The sequence below is a fragment of the Dermochelys coriacea genome, chromosome 3, assembly GCF_009764565.3.
Source record: "Dermochelys coriacea isolate rDerCor1 chromosome 3, rDerCor1.pri.v4, whole genome shotgun sequence".
In the NCBI taxonomy this organism is placed as follows: Eukaryota; Metazoa; Chordata; order Testudines; family Dermochelyidae; genus Dermochelys; species Dermochelys coriacea.
In genome coordinates, this window is record NC_050070.1 from 139,975,855 (window position 1) to 139,993,867 (window position 18,013).

The following is an 18,013-nucleotide window of genomic DNA, read 5'->3' on the forward strand; positions in this document are numbered from 1 at the left end:
GCTAATGCCTGAGATGATGGGGCGTCCAGGATTTCCAGGTTTATGGATTTTCGGTAGCAGATAGAATACCCCTGGTCGGGGTTCAAAAACCAGTCGGAGAACACTTCAATCTCTTTGGTCACTCGATTACAGACCTAAAAGTGGCAATTCTTCAACAAAAAAACTTCAAACAGACTCCAATGAGAGACTGCTGAATTGGAATTAATTTGCAAACTGGATACAATTAACTTAGGCTTGAATAAAGACTGGGAGTGGATGGGTCATTACACAAAGTAAAACTATTTCCCCATGTTTATTTTTCCCCCTACTGTTCTTCACATGTTCTTGTCAACTGCTGGAAATGGCCCACCTTGATTATGACTACAAAAGATTCCCCTCCCCACCCCCGCTCTCCTGCTGGTAATAGCTCACCTTACCTGATCACTCTTGTTACAGTGTGTATGTTTCATGTTCTCTATGTATATAAATCTCCCCACTGTATTTTCCACTGAATGCATCCGATGAAGTGAGCTGTAGCTCATGAAAGCTTATGCTCAAATAAATTTGTTGGTCTTTAAGGTGCCACAAGTACTCCTTTCCTAAAGAAAAAGCAGATCCGTTTTAATTTTTAGTAAATGGCTTGCTAATTAGAAGTTTCAAGTCACAACAGGCTATGGAATTTTTGATGTAAGTTTTTCAATGCAAAGAAAGGAAAAAAAGGTTTTACATATTTCAGTCATATTAAATAAATAACTCTGGAAATATGTCACTTTCTATCCAAACACTGTACTCACCTTTCTTGTTTTGTGAGGATTTTTCATTCTTGAAGACTTTTTAATATCCACTTCAGTAGTGTTTACACATCCAGGCTAAAAATTAAAAAAACCATAAGAATGGAATCTGACATTGAACTCCATATTTATTGTATTTAGTTACTGCACAGTGAAGCCTGTACTACAGGTTAGAATAAGCAGGAACATGGTTAAAACTGTGAAGTATGCATAAATCTATCCTGAGGATGACAACCTATATTCAAAAATGTAAAATGCTGAAGTGTAGACTCCTCTGGAAATATATGAGATAACACTGCATACAGGACCATGAATACTACCTGTTTGTACCCTGCATCTATGTAGCAATATGGATGCCACTATAATGCAAAAGCAATGCCTTCAGGAAATAATGTGTTGAAACCTGCACTGAGATCCACCTCCAGCAGATAATCTGCTGTCTTAATTTATTACTATAAAACATCATTAGGGTTTCCAGAACAATGTTGTTTGGTCTATTTTGAGTAGGGTTGCCGACTTTCTGATTGCAGAAAACCAAATATCCTTGCCCCCCCCCCCGCTCTGCCCCTTCCCCAAGGCCCTGCCCTTTCCCCACCCCTTCTCCTAGGACCTGCCCTCCGACTCCATCCTGCCTCCCTATGTGACTTGTTCTCCTCCACCCTCGCTCACTTGCTCACTTTCACCAGGCAGGAGGTTGGGGTGCGGGAGGGGGTGAGTGCTCTGGCTGGGTGTGCAGGCTCAGGGTTGGGGCTGGGGATGAGGGGTTTTAGGTGCAAGAGGGGGCTCCAGGCTGGGGGGGTGAGGCCAAGGGATTTGGCATGTGGGAGAAGATTCTGGACTGAGGCAGGGGGTTGGGGTGTGGCAGGGGGAATGGACTGTGTGCTGGGGGTTCAGGCTCTAGGGTGTGGCCAGAAACGAGGGGTTCAGGGTGTGGGAGGGGGCTCCCAGCTGGGGAAGGGGATTGCGGTGCGGGAGGGGATGAGGGCTGTGGCTGGAGTGCGGGCTCTGGTGTGGGGCCGGGCTGAGGGTTTAGAGTGAAGAAGAGGATTCTGGGCTGGAGTCGAGGGGTTCAGCGTGCAGGATGGGTGCAAGCTCTGGGAGGGAGTTTTGGTGCAGCAGGGGTTCAGGGCTGGAGCGGAGAGGACTGGGGTGCAGGAGGGGGTTCCGGGCTGGGCCAGGGGCTTGGGGTGAGAGTTTAAGCTGCAGGTGTGGGCTCTGGGCTGGGGCCGGGGAAAGTCCTCCAGTCAAACAAGCCTTTACAATTTAAAAAATAAAGCAAATGGAAACAACAAACAAATGTACATTCCAGTCCTTCTTGCCACATCATAAAGAAGCAAAAAAAGACACAAACCCATTTTTTAAAGATCTGCTTGTACACTTTGTTACAAGTGCAACTTTCTGTGTTTAAATAAGGTTTTGCACATAAAACTGAAGCCTTCTATCAGCTTTCTACTCCTGTCAGAAGAATGTGCTGCCACTACACTGATATTTAGGCATGGTATGGTGAGCCAAAGATGACATTTTAACCAAAGCTGTGTGAAACTCAATAGTATTCATTTCTGGGGCACAGTGTAGTCATTTGTATCTTTTCATCAGTTTCAGTTCATGTTAGTTTGAACCCCAAGTTCTGCTCTGAGTTTTTGACTCAAAGTAAAACTTGGCCAATTTAAGATTATGAAAAATCATAAATCATTCATGGTTTCTAAAATGTAATAGAACCTTTAGAAAACCCTGTGCTCCCTTTCGCATGTACAATCATACACCGATTGAACTCAACGGCAAAACTCTCATTGACTTCTATGGGAATACGATTAGGCTGCAGATTTTTACCAAAACATCAAACATGGTGAGTTTTGTATTGTTTGGGGTTTCATACCAAAATTTTTACACAGACCTCACTCAAGCCTTTTACTCGCTTTGACTTGCTTTACTGCAGAACATTTCAACAGCCAACCACTTAGGATATGACACATCCATAAAAGTAGATAATCTGGGAACCATGTTGCAAACACCACACAAAATTTGAAAAATGTTTCTTTTTCCACCATTTCATTATGCTTTTAGTGGTTATGTCCCAGAAAGATTTTAATTTAAATATTTATCGTAACAATTATAAATAATATGTAAAGAGTAGGGAAAGGAGTCAAATTCATCCCAGAAATAACTCCATGCACAAATTCAACCCATTATTTCATTTTAAACTCTGTCTCACTAAAAAGACTGGGCCAGATTTTGTCTTTAATTATATTCAGTGAAGTCAAAACGGTGACTGAAAACAGAATTTAACCTTCCCTCCCTTTTGTAAGCCTTTATATCTAGCTCTTTGTGAGCCTTATATCTTGTCCCTGGGTTTATGTCAGTGTATTTTAAATGTGTTATATTGTTGCAAACATTTTTTTAATGTTGCAAATAAAGTTGCTCCAAGTTGGGACTTTACTGGGCCAATTTGAGCCTTCAATGAAATGTCAGAGTTGTTATAAATACTACAGAATTAGGAGTTTATAATGCAAATGTCCGATTCTTCTTAACAGGTAGCACTAGAGGGGGTATTTCCGGTTATAACCAGAGGCAATAGAGTGAGAGGCACTGGGAGCCTGAGTACAGGGGAAATTCACCTTGTTGGATGCAGTTAGCCGCACCCCTTCTTCCTCGGAGGAAGTGCAGTGACAGGGCAGGAAATAAAATAATTTTTAAATGTCTTGAGACACCTAGCCTGATTCTTGCTTGCATATTTATACCTGCCTCTGGAAATTTCTACTACATGCATCCGACGAAGTGGGTATTCACTCACGAAAGCTTATGCTCCAATACGTCTGTTAGTCTATAAGGTGCCACATGACTCTTTGCTGCTTTTACAGATCCAGACTAACACAGCTACCCCTCTGATACTTGAGACATTAAAAAATTCCTTAGCACAAAGGTTTCCCATTCCCCTAAAAATGCAAGGATATCATCATCTATGAAACATCAACAGTGTCTTCAGAAAGAGAAAAGAATTAATCCAGGTGTGCTCCTGCAAAATGATATTATGTCTGTGTGCTTATTGCTACTAAGAAGTTTGGGTGTTAAAAACCCAGAAGATGACTGGTAGAAAAGGAATCTGAAAGTTTCAGATGAAGCGGTGGATGACTGGAAATGCCCATCAGAGAAATGAAAAAAAAAAGTGTCTGATCTAGGAAAGTAGACTATGGGTAAAATTTATTATACCAAAGTAGGAGTATTTTAATTTGTGACTGAGGCAGAAAAAGAAGAAGATATTCTGCTCAGTTGCTATAAATCTGGAGGAAATCCATTGATTTCATCAGCTCAATTGACTTCACTGGAGTTCTTACAACTTTACACCAGTGTAACTGAGCCGAATTTGCCCTTTTAAAAGAGATTAAACAAGTGAAATGATGAAGAGGAGTTATACTCAACTGGGGAAAGTTTTGTGTGCAGACTAGATACCAGTCCTCACATCTTACTGTTTGGTGCTTATATTAGTGCTCTATTTGAAAGACTCATTAAATTTTCTGATGTTGTGAAAAGGACACAAACTTTACAGTAAGTTTAAAAAAATTCAGATAGTTTCATTTTTAAACTGCTGACAAATTTAAAACAACACTCATTGAGCTGGAATATAGCGCACAAGTACAGAAGGACAGAATTAAATTAGCATAAGAGACTTTTGCAGAGGAACATAGGGCCATATTAGTGAATTCTTCGCAAAAACAGCTATGATGTGAAAATGCACACAGTATAGTTGAAAGAAAATACTACAGCCAGAGAAGGTGCCCTATTTTTCATCTTATTTAGGTTTGTGATGTTTGGAATGGATATATTCAACCAATTTTGCAGCTTTCTAATAGCCAGAGAAGGTGGATAACACGAGTGAATTACACAATTCATCAGAAAAGAGTTTTTCTTTCACATCTCAAAATATTTAGTTTGCTTTTGGACATAATATTATCAAAAGGATACAGTCACTTTTAGAGGGGGAAAAGTCTGAAGAGAAACACAGTGTATAAAACTGCATAAAACTACAGCTCAGTTGTCTCAGGGGACATAACACAGTAGTGAGTGAAGGACAACCCCCCCTCCAGGAGCATGAATGGAAGGCAAAGATTAGAGATAAAGATTAGCAGTAGGAGGAAGGGCAAAAGTAGCCATCTGTATGAGAGAGTTCTTTCCTGCTCAAAAACTGACAGGATTGTCCCTGGTTTTCTTTTATGGCTGAGGCTAATATTATAATTGAAAGCCTGTATGTGAACAGTCAGCATGCACTACTCAGTTCTCCTAAGAAATAAAAAAATGGGTGTGAAACAAGCAGAGTGAAAAACATTGCACCAGAAGGAAGGAAACTGGGAGTGTATTAATTAAAAGCACTGAAACTGATAGGGCAGAATATGTCTAATGACCTAAGAGCATTACTCAGATTTGGAGGGAAGATATTAAAAGTTCAGATCCAAATACAAAACATACTGAGAGTCACTTGCGTTCTTTTTCCCACATTCCATCAACAAAGACTACAAAAACCCCAGACTTAAAATATTGTTTTAAAATAATAATGGCCTCATGCTCTGAGCCACCCCGTCTCTTAGTGTGAAAAGTTCCTATGGGGAGAATCCACATGTATAATTCTGGCATTCCTGGACACACCTGTTCTGTGGATGAAGTACTTGAACCCAGCATCTTTCACAACCACAAAGGCAAAACAATCTCCAGAGTGGCCTTAAACCCTGTCTGGCATTCAGAGTTTTAACCTACAATCCTGAAGTTTTCTTAGGCTATACTTGGTTTTGCTGGTTTCCCTGCTTTCCCAGTCCTCCATAGAAACAGAACTCTGGGCAGAGAGTCATGCTACCTAATTTCATGCTGATTAACTCCCTTCAAGGCAGCAGCAAGAAACAAGGATTAGGATTTTCACCAGCGCTCAGTATTGGCCTAAGTCTGCTGCCATTGAAGTTGACATTACATGTACTTCTCAAATTCCCATTCTAGATGCCATAGGACTACATAATAATACTGGAATGACTAACATCCCAGTGACATAAGATATTACAATATTTTTCAATTTTTCCATTTATATTCTTTTTTGAGGTCAGGAAATACATAAATCTCTCTACATAATGATTTAAGATCTCTAGATATAGATATCGTATATCAAAGAAACCAACTCTTTAATATATTAAACTTAATACTTTTGTTTTGACTTTCATTCACAACTTTTTACATTAATGTGATAAATTAACATTTTGTTTAAACTTGACACATGGCATTAACAAGATTAACATTTTTCTCCTTAGTTACTAAGAATAAAAAAAATTATTTGCCCAGAAGTGAGCAAAAATCCTTGAGAAAGCATCTTAAAATACTATTGAAGTAGATTTAGAAAAGTATAATTTTCACCTATGAAAAAGCAAAAAATACAGTCTTCTTACTCAGAATATCTTGCAGCTCACTGTGAAAGTTGGGAGTTTAAAAATATGAAACCTTTTATGATTTGTTCCCGAGGCAGAATATTCTGCTATCAATTTAGATAGTAAACAATATATCTACTCTAGAATTAGGCCAATGGATGAAAGAGAAGGGGACAAATGCTTTCTGCAATATCTTAAACCTTTTGTAACCAGGATTTGACTAGTGTACAGATTTGCATATACCATACAAGTTTTTCCCCGTTTTGGTTTCTGCAGATGGACACTGCATCTTTCTTTATGTAGGAACAATCATCAAATGTCTTTGCAATTACTATTTTAAAAGCTTTTATATCATTTGAAGATTTCCCTAGAACAATTTAGAGTCTTTGTGGGAAACCCTTTATGGACAAAAACAACGAGGAGTCCGGTGGCACCTTAAACACGAACAGATTTATTAGGGCATAAGCTTTTGTGGGTAAAAAACCCACTTCTTCAGGTGCCTGGAGTGAAAATTACAGATACAGGGGTGTGCAAACTCTTTGGCCCGAGGGCCACATCTGGGTGGGGAAATTGCATGCAGGGCCATGAATGTAGGGCTGGGGCAGGGGGTTGGGGTGCAGGGTGTGGGAGTGGGTGCAGCGTGCAGGAAGGAGCTCAGGGCAAGGGGTTGGGGTAGAGGAGGGGTACGCAGAGTACAAGGGGGTTCAGGGAAGGGGGTTGCGGTTCAAGAGGGGGGTGGAGTGCGGCAGGGGGCTCAGGGCAGGGGGTTGGGTGCAGGAGGGGTATGGGGTGCAGCAGGGGGCTCAAGGCAGGGGTGCAGGGTGTGCGATGCAGGAGGGATTCGGGGTGCAGGCTCCAGCCCGGCATCGCTTACCTGGAGCGGCTCTGGGTTGGCAGTGGCACACACTGGGGCAAGGCATGCTCCCTGCCTGCCTGCCCGCCTGCTCTGCCCCAGCCCTGCGCCACTCCGGGAAGTGTCTGGCCTCATGTCCCTGCAGCCCCTGAGGGAGGGGGGACAGAGGGCTCCGTGCGCTGCCCTCACCTGTGGGTACCTCTTCCAAAGCTCCCATTGGCCGCAGTTCCCCATTCCCGGCCAATGGGAGCTGCGGAGGGGCTCCCAGTCCCTATTCAAGCCCAAATTAATGGTCTTAAGTTCGCAAATGAATTGTAGCTCTGTAGTTTCTCTTTGAAGTCTGTTTTTGAAGAAGTTTTTTTGTTGAAGAATGGCTACTTTTAAATCTGTTATTTAATGTGCAGGGAGATTGAAGTGTTCTCCTACTGGCTTTTGTATGTTACCATTTCTGATGTCTGATTTGTGTCCATTTATTCTTTTATGTAAAGACTGTCCAGTTGGGTACAGACTAACACAGCTACTCCTCTGATACTTGGAACCTTTATGGACAAAACTTTGCTCATAATCATATGCCTCCTTAACATAATAACTATGTTTTGAGCTACAATTAACACTAGCTACTTCTCTTATATGATGCCTTTTTAACAGGATCACCCTACTTTTGCTAGAGACAAGTTCTTCAATAGAGTTATGCTGCAAGGTTTCTATTTAGTATATAGTGTGTAAATTGTACACTAATATTTTAAAGAGTTTCCAAAAGATTTCCTGGAAGATTTGAAATCTAGTCTGTATGACTAAGCACTATATTTATTTCCTATAAAGCTTGGATACCATATGGGGCAAATTCTTCCCTCAGTTAAACTCTAGCAACCCAGTTGATACCATTGGGAGTGGAAGAACATAAATGAGAACATAATTTGCCCTTGATATGTCTTGAAGTACTTTTGCCAAGTTTCTGTCAGATATTTAAAATCAAACTTAGCCCCAAACTTTCTATCTATCATTTAACATTTCCCTTAACTCAGAGTGTGTATGGCATGATATTGACCATGAGAGACTTGGAGCCAAGGATTTATCACTCATACCAGGGAAAATTCACTGGAAAAAAATGTCTGCAACTCCACTAAAGTCGAAGGAGTTCAAACACTGCAAGACATAAATTTGGCCCATTGTAGATGGGAGGATATTATTAATAGCTTAGACATGGCATTTAGTATGAATTCCTCATGCTGACTAAGCCAGTATTTTTTTTAAAAAAATATTTAAAGTCTTCAGAGGTTAGTAACAATTTCAGCTAGATGTGACACAGAAAAAATTGGTAGTACATCATGTACTTGAATAAATTATCCTATACCAATTGGGAAGGCTAAGCACTGCAAACTGCAAAGACATGAGTATATTATTAATAAACTAGACAGAGGCAAGGATGGATGACTAAGCAATAGTACTACTCGGCAGGGCCAGATTTAGGGGCAGGTGACCCAGAAGATCACCTTGGGTGCAAGGTTTGGGGGGCACAAGGTACAGGATGCTGTTTTCGCTGTGAGCAACAAAAGGGAAATATATCGTCCTATAAGACAGGGATAAATCATGCATATAAATCATACATCAAAGCTGTGAAATGGGCTACAAATTCAATACAAAAGAAGGTAATAATTTTGCAGGGGGGACACACACCAAAGATGCTCCTCACCTGGGGGCCATTTGGTCTAGGGCCGGCCCTGCTACTGGATACTACTGTTTATGTTCCTGATGCTTGCTGGTAGACTGTATGAAGCTGCATTATCATATCATTCCAATAAAAAACACCTCTGAGGGATAAGGCATCCTAGCCTTGCTTAACAGCATCATCCCTGGAATTTTTACGAAAACATATCAGTAGTGGGCCATTTTAAAAACATTAATACTTTCTACACCATTTGCCAACAATTACTACACAATACTATCTGAAAAAAAACTGATAGCCATATATCGTTTCCTATACTAAGAACAAGAGATAAATGTAGCAGTGGGCTACTGAGTGATAACTAACTGAATTTTGATTTCAAAGTTGTACTTTTTAGAAGTTTTTGTGGTCGTTCCTATACTTCAAATCAGAAATATGATAAAGAATAGGATACATTTTACTTACAATGGTAGAGAGTGGGCAATGGTTAATAAAGTCCACTGTATTACATCCAAACAATCCAATTGGCTGTCCTAGGTGTCATGTTTCAAGCCACATTCTTTATGAAAATATGCTTATGATATGAATATGAATAACTGAGATATACTTTATGCAAGATGGCTCTTGTAAGATATCATTGGAAAAGTTAGGATATACTGAATGTGATTATCTAATTTGTATGCCTGTATCATTTATGTATCTGAAGTTAGGAATACTGATTATTTATCTGTATTTCAAATGTGTTACTTTGGGTGACGCTCCAACTAGCCCTTCAGGTACAACAATGGAAAAGCCAGACAGGGCTAATGGGCCATTTGCAGAGACAATGGACTGTGAAAGAGCATAGTCTTCCTGTGGACTCTCCTGACAGCCTAAGAGTAATGGCTCTCACAGTTCTGCAGAGAGACATGGGTCTGAGTCACCTGGTATTGGACTCACCCCTTGGAATGCCAGTGTTCTCCCACTGGGAGATAAAGGGTTCCCACCATACACAAGAGCTATATAAGGCAGGGGAGTGACATCATCGTGCCTCTCCTCTGCCTCCCCACCCAAAGAGATACAGAAAAACACCTGGAAGCAACTGAACTGAGGGGAGAAGAGTTGAACCCAGGCTGGGAGGGCATCCAGTCGCTGAGCGGAAATACCTGAAATCTCTAGTGGCAGGCCAGTGTAGAGGCCAATCATAATTTCATGTTCAGGCCAGGGTCCTTATGAATAATATAGAGACTACTCTTGACAACGTTAATGTCATCTATATTCACAAGACCACAAGTAAATTAGCAGAAATGCTTGAGTAAAAAATGGATCAGAAATTGTCATAAGGTGAACCCAGCACAACCTTTTAAATCACAGATGATAAGTTGCAAAGTGAAAAAAAGTCCTCTCCCTTTCCACTACAGACAAACATGTTACTGCAAGTTAATAAGTTTACCAACCTCAAGGCTCTCAGATTATTTATAGCTGTTATTATCTTGTGACAGATGATAAATGTCAGACGAGTTTGGCCTTCACTGATATACAGTAAAGTCTTAATATTTTAGTAAGTGTCAAGAGTCAACATTAATGAATGACAAAAGGGAAGTGGGACACATCATCACTAACTTTTCTGTCTCTCCACTATTCTTTTCAGAATGCATATGATTGTCATGCACATCTTATTGATAATTCTCTATTATATCCCCCCAGCTTTTGAGTACACACTGTTGGCACAGATACCTCCCGAGAACAAACAAATAATTGACTCAGCTGATCCCCCACTTGGCTTTGAACTGACACCTGGTTTCTAAGCATCAGGAATGGTGTCTTTTTAAGCTTTTACCTTCAGATCATTAAGTGATAGATGACTCAGGAAGCATGGGACCAGCTTGTATGAAAAATTGCAACCCACTCTGTTTTAGTATTACAATGCCATCACTTCAGAGATTCAAATGATTCATGGGCCTCAGGAGATCTTGGTCTGCATAACATTAATTCTTGCCTGAGTAATATAAAACACATTTTTTAAAATCTTGAAACAGAAGTAAACTGATATTTGAGCTTTCATGATTCTCCAATGCTTAGGTAACACTGCATGCTGCACGGGGATTCTCTATGAAGTGTGGTGTGGGTGGATATTTTGCTATGTCACATTATTCTGTAACTAAAAATGGGCTGATATCTAAGCCTTAATGTTTAGAAACAGATTCTAACTTCCTCCGAGTTAAGGGACATTCAGATAAGGTGTTTTTGGTTAGGTCCCACCTGGACTATGATTCAATTGAGAAGCAAATACAGAAAGAGAACATTTTAGTTGAATGAAGTGAGAATTAAAATAGCTACTGAAGTATTTTGGGCATGAAGTGGGAATTTCTAGATATTATGGTAGGTTTATGTGTCCACACCATATATAATCATTAGACTCTTTCACATGCCCAGAACTCAAGGCTTAGATGCTGAGACCAGATTCTGATCAGATGTATTATTGTTTTTTTAAATTTTACCCTCTGACTATCTCCTGAGCCATCAGTTATCTCCTCTGTAGGGCACAAATGTGGCCTCTGAATGATACACCTTAGACCCATTTAAATAACAAACAGCAGATCCTGAGATTCCACTCAAATCTGCTTCTCTATGGCAGCATGTGTGATGAGGTTCGAATCAAGGTGCAATCCAGACCAGTGAGGGGTTGTGTCACCAGTTGCCCTTGCAACCCTGGGTGCCTCACAATACTTTGCTGTTGTACTTCCCAGCCTGGGATGCTCACAGCCAGTCTACAAGCATGCAGCTACACACTGAGTGTCTGTGTATTAGCCAGCCCTGGTACAGCAGTTCTGACCCCAGCAGTCTGCCTACAGCCCTGCTCTGGCTTCCACCAGCCTTGGTTACAATCAGCAAGGTGATTCCCAGTCCTGAATTTTCCCAAAACTGTGTGTTCTGTAATGTCCAGCCCTCTCCTGGACTGTTCAAAGACATTTTAAGGTCCATTTGTTCCTCTAAATACACAAAACCCACCAGCTTATTAACTTAACTGGGGTAAATACACCCTTCCATTTAAACACTGCACTGAGTTGATTTATAGTAAAAATAACATAGATGTATTAACAATAGGACATAGCTTGAATGATGCCAGGTAAAAGAAAATAAAGTTAGAAAGGGTTACAAGCAAATAAAAATGAAAACATGCATATACAACTTAAGCTAGCAAGGTACAAGCTTTGCTTAAGCAGGTTTCTCATCTATATTCACCTCGCAGAGACTTCAACACCCACTTGTTTGAAGAACCCATCTTTCTCAGCTTGCAAGAGCTCTGTTCCCTTGTGTCTGTCTAGTGATTAATACCAAAAGTAAGCCTTTGCAATGTGTTCATTAAGAAGTAAAACCCAGACTGAGCTTCTCTTTCCTGCTGGGTGTAGATGCCATGCTGTCTTCTCCCTGACTTGTTAGAGTGAGATTTGCCTCCACCCCTGGTTAGCCTGATGAGTCTGTTTATGCACTATGAATGTGTAAGCTTGTTGTCTTTTAGAGCACTTTGTAAGTAACTCCCAGGTGGGGAAAACACATTACTTTGTCTAGTGCAGACCTGGCATGACTGATTTAAACACACTTCAGTCAAAATTCTAGCATATATCCATGCCTATTAACAGCCATCACCTACCTACACCATGCAAGAATATTAGTAACTAGTGAGTCATTAGTTTTAAAATGATATCATGCAAGGCATATTTTGTACAAAGAGTATTACAATAGTGTGTGGGGTGTGAATACAGGGGTGCTTAGTGTCACAGCATGCAGAGTAGTCCACCTGGATTTTCCAGTTTCATTCCCATTTGTATCTTAAATTTCAAAAAGACCTCAAAGAAGTTTGGGTTATCCTTAATCGCAAGGACCACGACAGATCAAAGCAAAGATACTTCTGAAGACAGCTTATAGGCCACTTATTAAATCTCTGTATTTTTACACCCTCATTTCTTCAAAGAGATATATTGTGAACGGGAGCAGCAAACATGGGTGTTCTCCAGGTGAAGGAGGTGCAACTACGTGATCCTTGGGGTGAGCTTGTTATCTGTTAGTTTGTTTGTTTGTTGTGTACTTGTTTGCCATCTGCCTGTTTGATTGAAGTTCATAGCATGGTCAGTTGTGGGAGCTGTGTGCTGAGCCAAGCGGCTTGCTAGGCTAAATTGAGTGTTTACTTACAAGACTCTTTCTGGATATCCTTTTATCCATAATCCCTTTTGGATTCTTTGACAAGGGGACAGCGCTAACTCAGGAAGAACAGGAGTTTAAGAAGCCAGCTCCTGAGCAACTGGAGGAGCTAAGGAATAGGTGCAGCAAACAGGTGAGTTTTGCGAGGGAGTTATGAGAGGGAGTGTGAGAGCCAGATACACTTAATTAACATACTCTAAACGTAGGCCACTAACTCCCCTCACCCCCACGTGTGCAAAACTCCCTCCTCAGAAAAACAAAGAACAAATGAACAACCCCCTGCAAGAGTAAAAAATGCAGGCAAAGTCCAGTAGCAGAGTGGTGGGTACCCAGCTTATTTCACTGAATGCAGCATGTATGATCTGGCGTTAGAGACCAGTTGTGGGCTCTTGAGACCAGAGTGACAAAACTGGAAGAGCTAAGGAAGACAGAGAGGTTCACAGATGACACTTTAAGGGACAGTAAAGTGGTCCAACGCCCAGTCTAACAACCCCTGTGCTGTTAAGAAGGAAGGAAGGAAGGAAGGAAGGAAGGAAGGAAGGAAGGAAGGAAGGAAGAAGAACATCAAGATGGAGTGGAGGAAAATTATCCCATAGGCAGGACCCTCCTTCCAGATGACATTGTGGTGTCCTCTTGCACTGAGGCTACCCCTCCGGGGAAGGACCCCAGATAGTAGAAAGATGCAGGTAATAGTAGTGGGGGATTCAAGTATTAGAAATACAGAGAGCTGGGTTTGCGATGACCAGGAGAACTGCATGGTGAATTGCCCACTGGGTGCGAAGGTTGCAGACATCTCACGACATCTAGATAGATTTATGTGCAGTGCAGGGGAGGAACTGTTGATCATGGTACACGTAGATACCAATGATATAGGGAAAGGCGGGAGAGAGATTCTGGAGGACAACCTTAGGCAGCTAGGTAAGAGAATAAAGTCTAGGATCTCCATGGTAACATTCTCTGAAATGTGTCCAGTTCCATGTTCAGGGCCAGTTAGACAGGCATTATTGCAGGCTCTTGATGTATGGGTCAGACAATAGTGTTCAGAGGAGGGATTTAGAATTTAACTTCAAAAAGGGGAACTACACAAAAATGAGGAAGATAGTTTAACGGAAATAAAAAGGAACAATCACAAGAGTGAAATACCTGCAAGCTTCATGCAAACTATTTAAAAAAACATAACAAAGGCTCAAACTAAATGTATACCTCAAATTAAAAAACAAACAAACACAAAAACCACACACACTGAGAGCTACAAAAGAAATGCCACCATGGCTAAAACATGGAGTAAAAGGCAACCTTTAGAACTGGAAGTCAAATCCTAATAAAGAAAATAAAAAGGAGAATGAACTCTGGCAAGTCAAGTGTAAAAATATAATTAAGCAGGCCAAACTCGAATTTGAAGAGCAACTAACAAAAGAAACAAAAATTAACAGCAAAAGTTTCCTAAAGTACATCAGAAGCAGGAAGCCTGACAAACAATCAGTGGGGCCATTAGATAATCAAGGTGCTGAAGGAGCATGCAAGGAAGACAAGGCTGCTGCAGAAAAGCTAAATGAATTCTTTACATCAGTCTTCACTGCAGAGAATGTGAGGAAGATTTCCAAACTTGAGCCATTCTTTCCAAGTGACAAATCTGAGGAACTGTCCCAGATTGAGGTGTCAATAGAGGTGGTTTTGGAACAAACTGATGACTTATTACTGTTTAGTTTATTAGGACCAGATGGTATTCACCCAAGTTTTCTGAAGGAACTCAGATACGAAATTGAAGAACTAACAACTGTGGAATGCAACACGTCAGTTAAATTAGCCTCCGTACCAGATGACCAGAGGATAGATCATGTAATGACAATTTTTTAAAAAGGCTACAGAGGCAATCCTGGCAATTATAGGCCAATAAGCCTAACATCAGTATCAGGCAAATTGGTTAAAACTACAGAATCTAAAGAATAGATTTATCAAATACGAATATCACACATGTTGGGGAAGAGGCAACACAACCATAGTAAAGGGAAGTCATACCTATTACCAATAGTAATACTAATACCAATCTATTAGAATTATTTGATGGGGTCAACAAGCATGTGTATAAATTTGATCCAGCTGATATAGTGTAGTTGGACTTTCAGAAAATCTTTGACAAGTTCCCACACCAAAGGCTCTTATGCAAACTAAGCAATCATGGGATAAGAGAGAAGGTCCTCTTATAGATCTGTAACTGGTTAAAGGATAGGAAACAAAGGGTAAGAATAAATGGTCAGTTTTCACAATGGAGAGAGGTAAACAGCTGGGTCCCCAAATGATCTGTGCCTTTCAACATAGTCATAGTTAAATCCAAAACTAACGATGAACAGTTACAAAAGGACCTCACAAAACTTGATGATTGGGAAAGAAAATGGTGGATGAAATTCAGTGTTGATAAGTGCAAAATAATGCACATTGGCAAACATAATCTCAACTATACATACAGACTGATGGGATCTAAATTAGCTGCTATGACTCAAGAAAGATTTTGGAGTCATTGAGGCAAACATCCACTCAATGTGAAGCGGCAGTCAAAAAAAGCTATCAAAGCTTTAGGAACCATTAGGTAAGGGACAGAAAATATTATAAAGCCACTATATAAATCCTTTGCACACTGTGACACACTGTACCCCATGTAACATAATCCCTGTAATCCCATATTCACCATTTTCGTATCATCATCATACATTCTACAAAACATGCCTTGTGAGAATGCATCTGATGAAGTGAGCTGTAGCTCACGAAAGCTTATGCTCTAATAAATTTGTTAGTCTCTAAGGTGCCACAAGTACTCCTTTTCTTTTTGTGAATACAGACTAACACGGCTGCTACTCTGAAACCTGTCATTTGAAAAGTCGTAATCTGCTGATCATTGTCCTGTTAAAATGTGTGTATATGGAGTTATGAGATTTTGCTATATGTTTGTTCCTGAAATATGTTGTGATTCTGGTGAATGCCTACAGACTACCTCCTCAGAGATAACAAAGTACTTTAAACAAAGGCCTTGCATGTCATCTCAAACGTCATGTACACAGAAAGTGTGAGCAAGAAATTTACAATTCACCTGAGAGACGCTTTGAATGTCATGTACTCCAAAGACTGATTATCTGCATCCCAGCAGTGGGGTACTCCTCAAAGAGTGGAAGAGGGTATGAAATAAGGGACAACAGCTTCCTCATTACCTCACCTCCCCCATCTCTACTGATAACCGCAAAATGGTTTAAAAGACCAAAAAAAAAACCCCCACCTCCTTGAACTGTGGAGAAGGGTGCTCGTAGCTGGAAGGCTTTCCAGTTAGCATGGACTGCTGGAAGTTTTTGGGTGAAAGACACTTTTTTGCTTTCAAATCTTATTTAGCTTGGTAAAGTTTAGGAATTAGATTGTAGCACTATCCTTTTATTTTCTTTTGTAACCAATCCTAACGTTTATGCCTATATCAGTTATAGTCACTTAAAATCTATCATTCTCTAGTTAATAATCTTGTTTCATTGTTTCTGTAAACCAGTGTGTTTTTGGTTGAAGTGTCTAGGGAATCTCTACTCAGAGGCTGTTGCTTTTTTATTACAATTTGATTGAATGACAAACTTTTAATGAGCTTACATCATGGGTGGGGGGGGCTTGAACAGTGTAAGATGCACATTTCTGGGGTGCAAGGCTGGGACTGAGGGATATGTTTGTGTTGCCCCATATCAATTCATGATTAGCCGAGCAAGTGTTCATGTAAACTTGCTGGGTATGCCTTTGCATGAGTGAGACAGAGCCTTTGCATGATAATGGCATAGGCGTAGTTTGACTGCTATATTTTGTGTGGGGGGGGAAGTGTGCCCATGTTCATGCATGCACACACGTGCATGCTGAAGCTAGTCCCCTTGGTTTACTGGCTCTACCCCCACACCTACAGCGATACCCGGGCTGCCAGTGCTGTGGGGGGGGGGGGAATAGGATGGCATAATGAGGGAGCCCCAGCTGCGCAGCGATGTCGTTGCTCTGGTGCTGTTGCAGTTGCCTCCCTGCTGGGGCTGCTGCTGCCACCCAAGGAATGCCACATGCTGAGCGGGCTCCTGCTTCCCCCCACCCCACCCCTGCCCATTCCCATATCCCCTTTTCTTCCCCATCCCCTCTCCCTTCCTCTCCCTGGTCTTCCCCCTGCCCCATCCCACCTCCCTTCCCCACTGTCTCTTCTCCTCACCCCACTGCCCTTGCTCTTCCCCCCACCCTGCAGGCACTCATAGTTGTTGAGTAAACGGGGGGTATTAGGACCCAGGAGGTGGCGTCCTGATGCTGAGGCAGGAACTAGAGTGCAGGGGAAAAGCTGCTGTATCTGCTCCCCAGGAGCCGAAACGTGCAGGGTGTGTGTGTGTGTGTGTGTATGGGGGGTGGGGGGAGGCAGCACCAGAATGACAAAGTTGCTATCCCTAGCCACTATTGGAAGACAGGATACTGGGCTAGGTGGGCCTTTGGTTTGACCTAGTATGGCCGTTCTCATGTTCAAAAGCCCCCTTCTTCCCTGCCCCAGCACTCACAGAAATGAGGGGGGTGGTGCATGCCTCACCTCTGTTTGGGGAGGCAATGACCTCCTTTGCATCCCCAAACTACACCTATGGATAATAGATGTGTGAGCAGAGCCTAGATCGGCTGCTTTTCACTAGCAAAGCAGTTTAAAAATCACCGGCGAACTAAAGGGACACAGTGGTTCAATGGGCCAGATTGTACCCTGGGGGACGTTACACACTTGCACTTTGAATCTTGCAAACAGCTCTGGTTGCCCATCTCAGAAAAGATATATTAGAATTGGAAAAGTTACAGAGAAGAGCAATAGAAACAATTAGGGGGATGGAACAGCTTCCATAGGAGGAGCGATTAAAAAGACTGGGACTGTTGAGTTTGGAAAAGAGACAGCTAAGGGAGAGTATGACAGAGGTCTATACAATCATGACTGATGTGGAGAAAGTGAATAGGAAAATGCTATTTACCTCTTTACATAAAACAAGACCTGCGGTTACCCAATGAAATTAATAGGCAGCAAGTTTAGAACTAACATAAGGAAGTACGTCTTCACACAATGCACAGTCAGCCGGTGGAACTCATTGCCAGGGGATGTTGTGAGGGTTCAAAAAACTGT

The 18,013-nt window shown here is 41.4% G+C and overlaps 1 protein-coding gene across 9 annotated transcripts in view; it reads right to left on the reverse strand.

Annotated features, from left to right (window-relative positions):
* Positions 1-18,013, reverse strand: part of RGS7 (regulator of G protein signaling 7) — a 442,164-nt gene that overhangs the window by 52,595 nt on the left and 371,556 nt on the right. For all 9 annotated transcript variants that reach the window (XM_043511436.1, XM_038397461.2, XM_043511440.1 and 6 more), the window contains one exon: positions 774-848. In XM_043511436.1, coding sequence (XP_043367371.1) covers positions 774-848 — 75 coding nt within the window. The remainder of the gene's footprint in view (positions 1-773; positions 849-18,013) is intronic.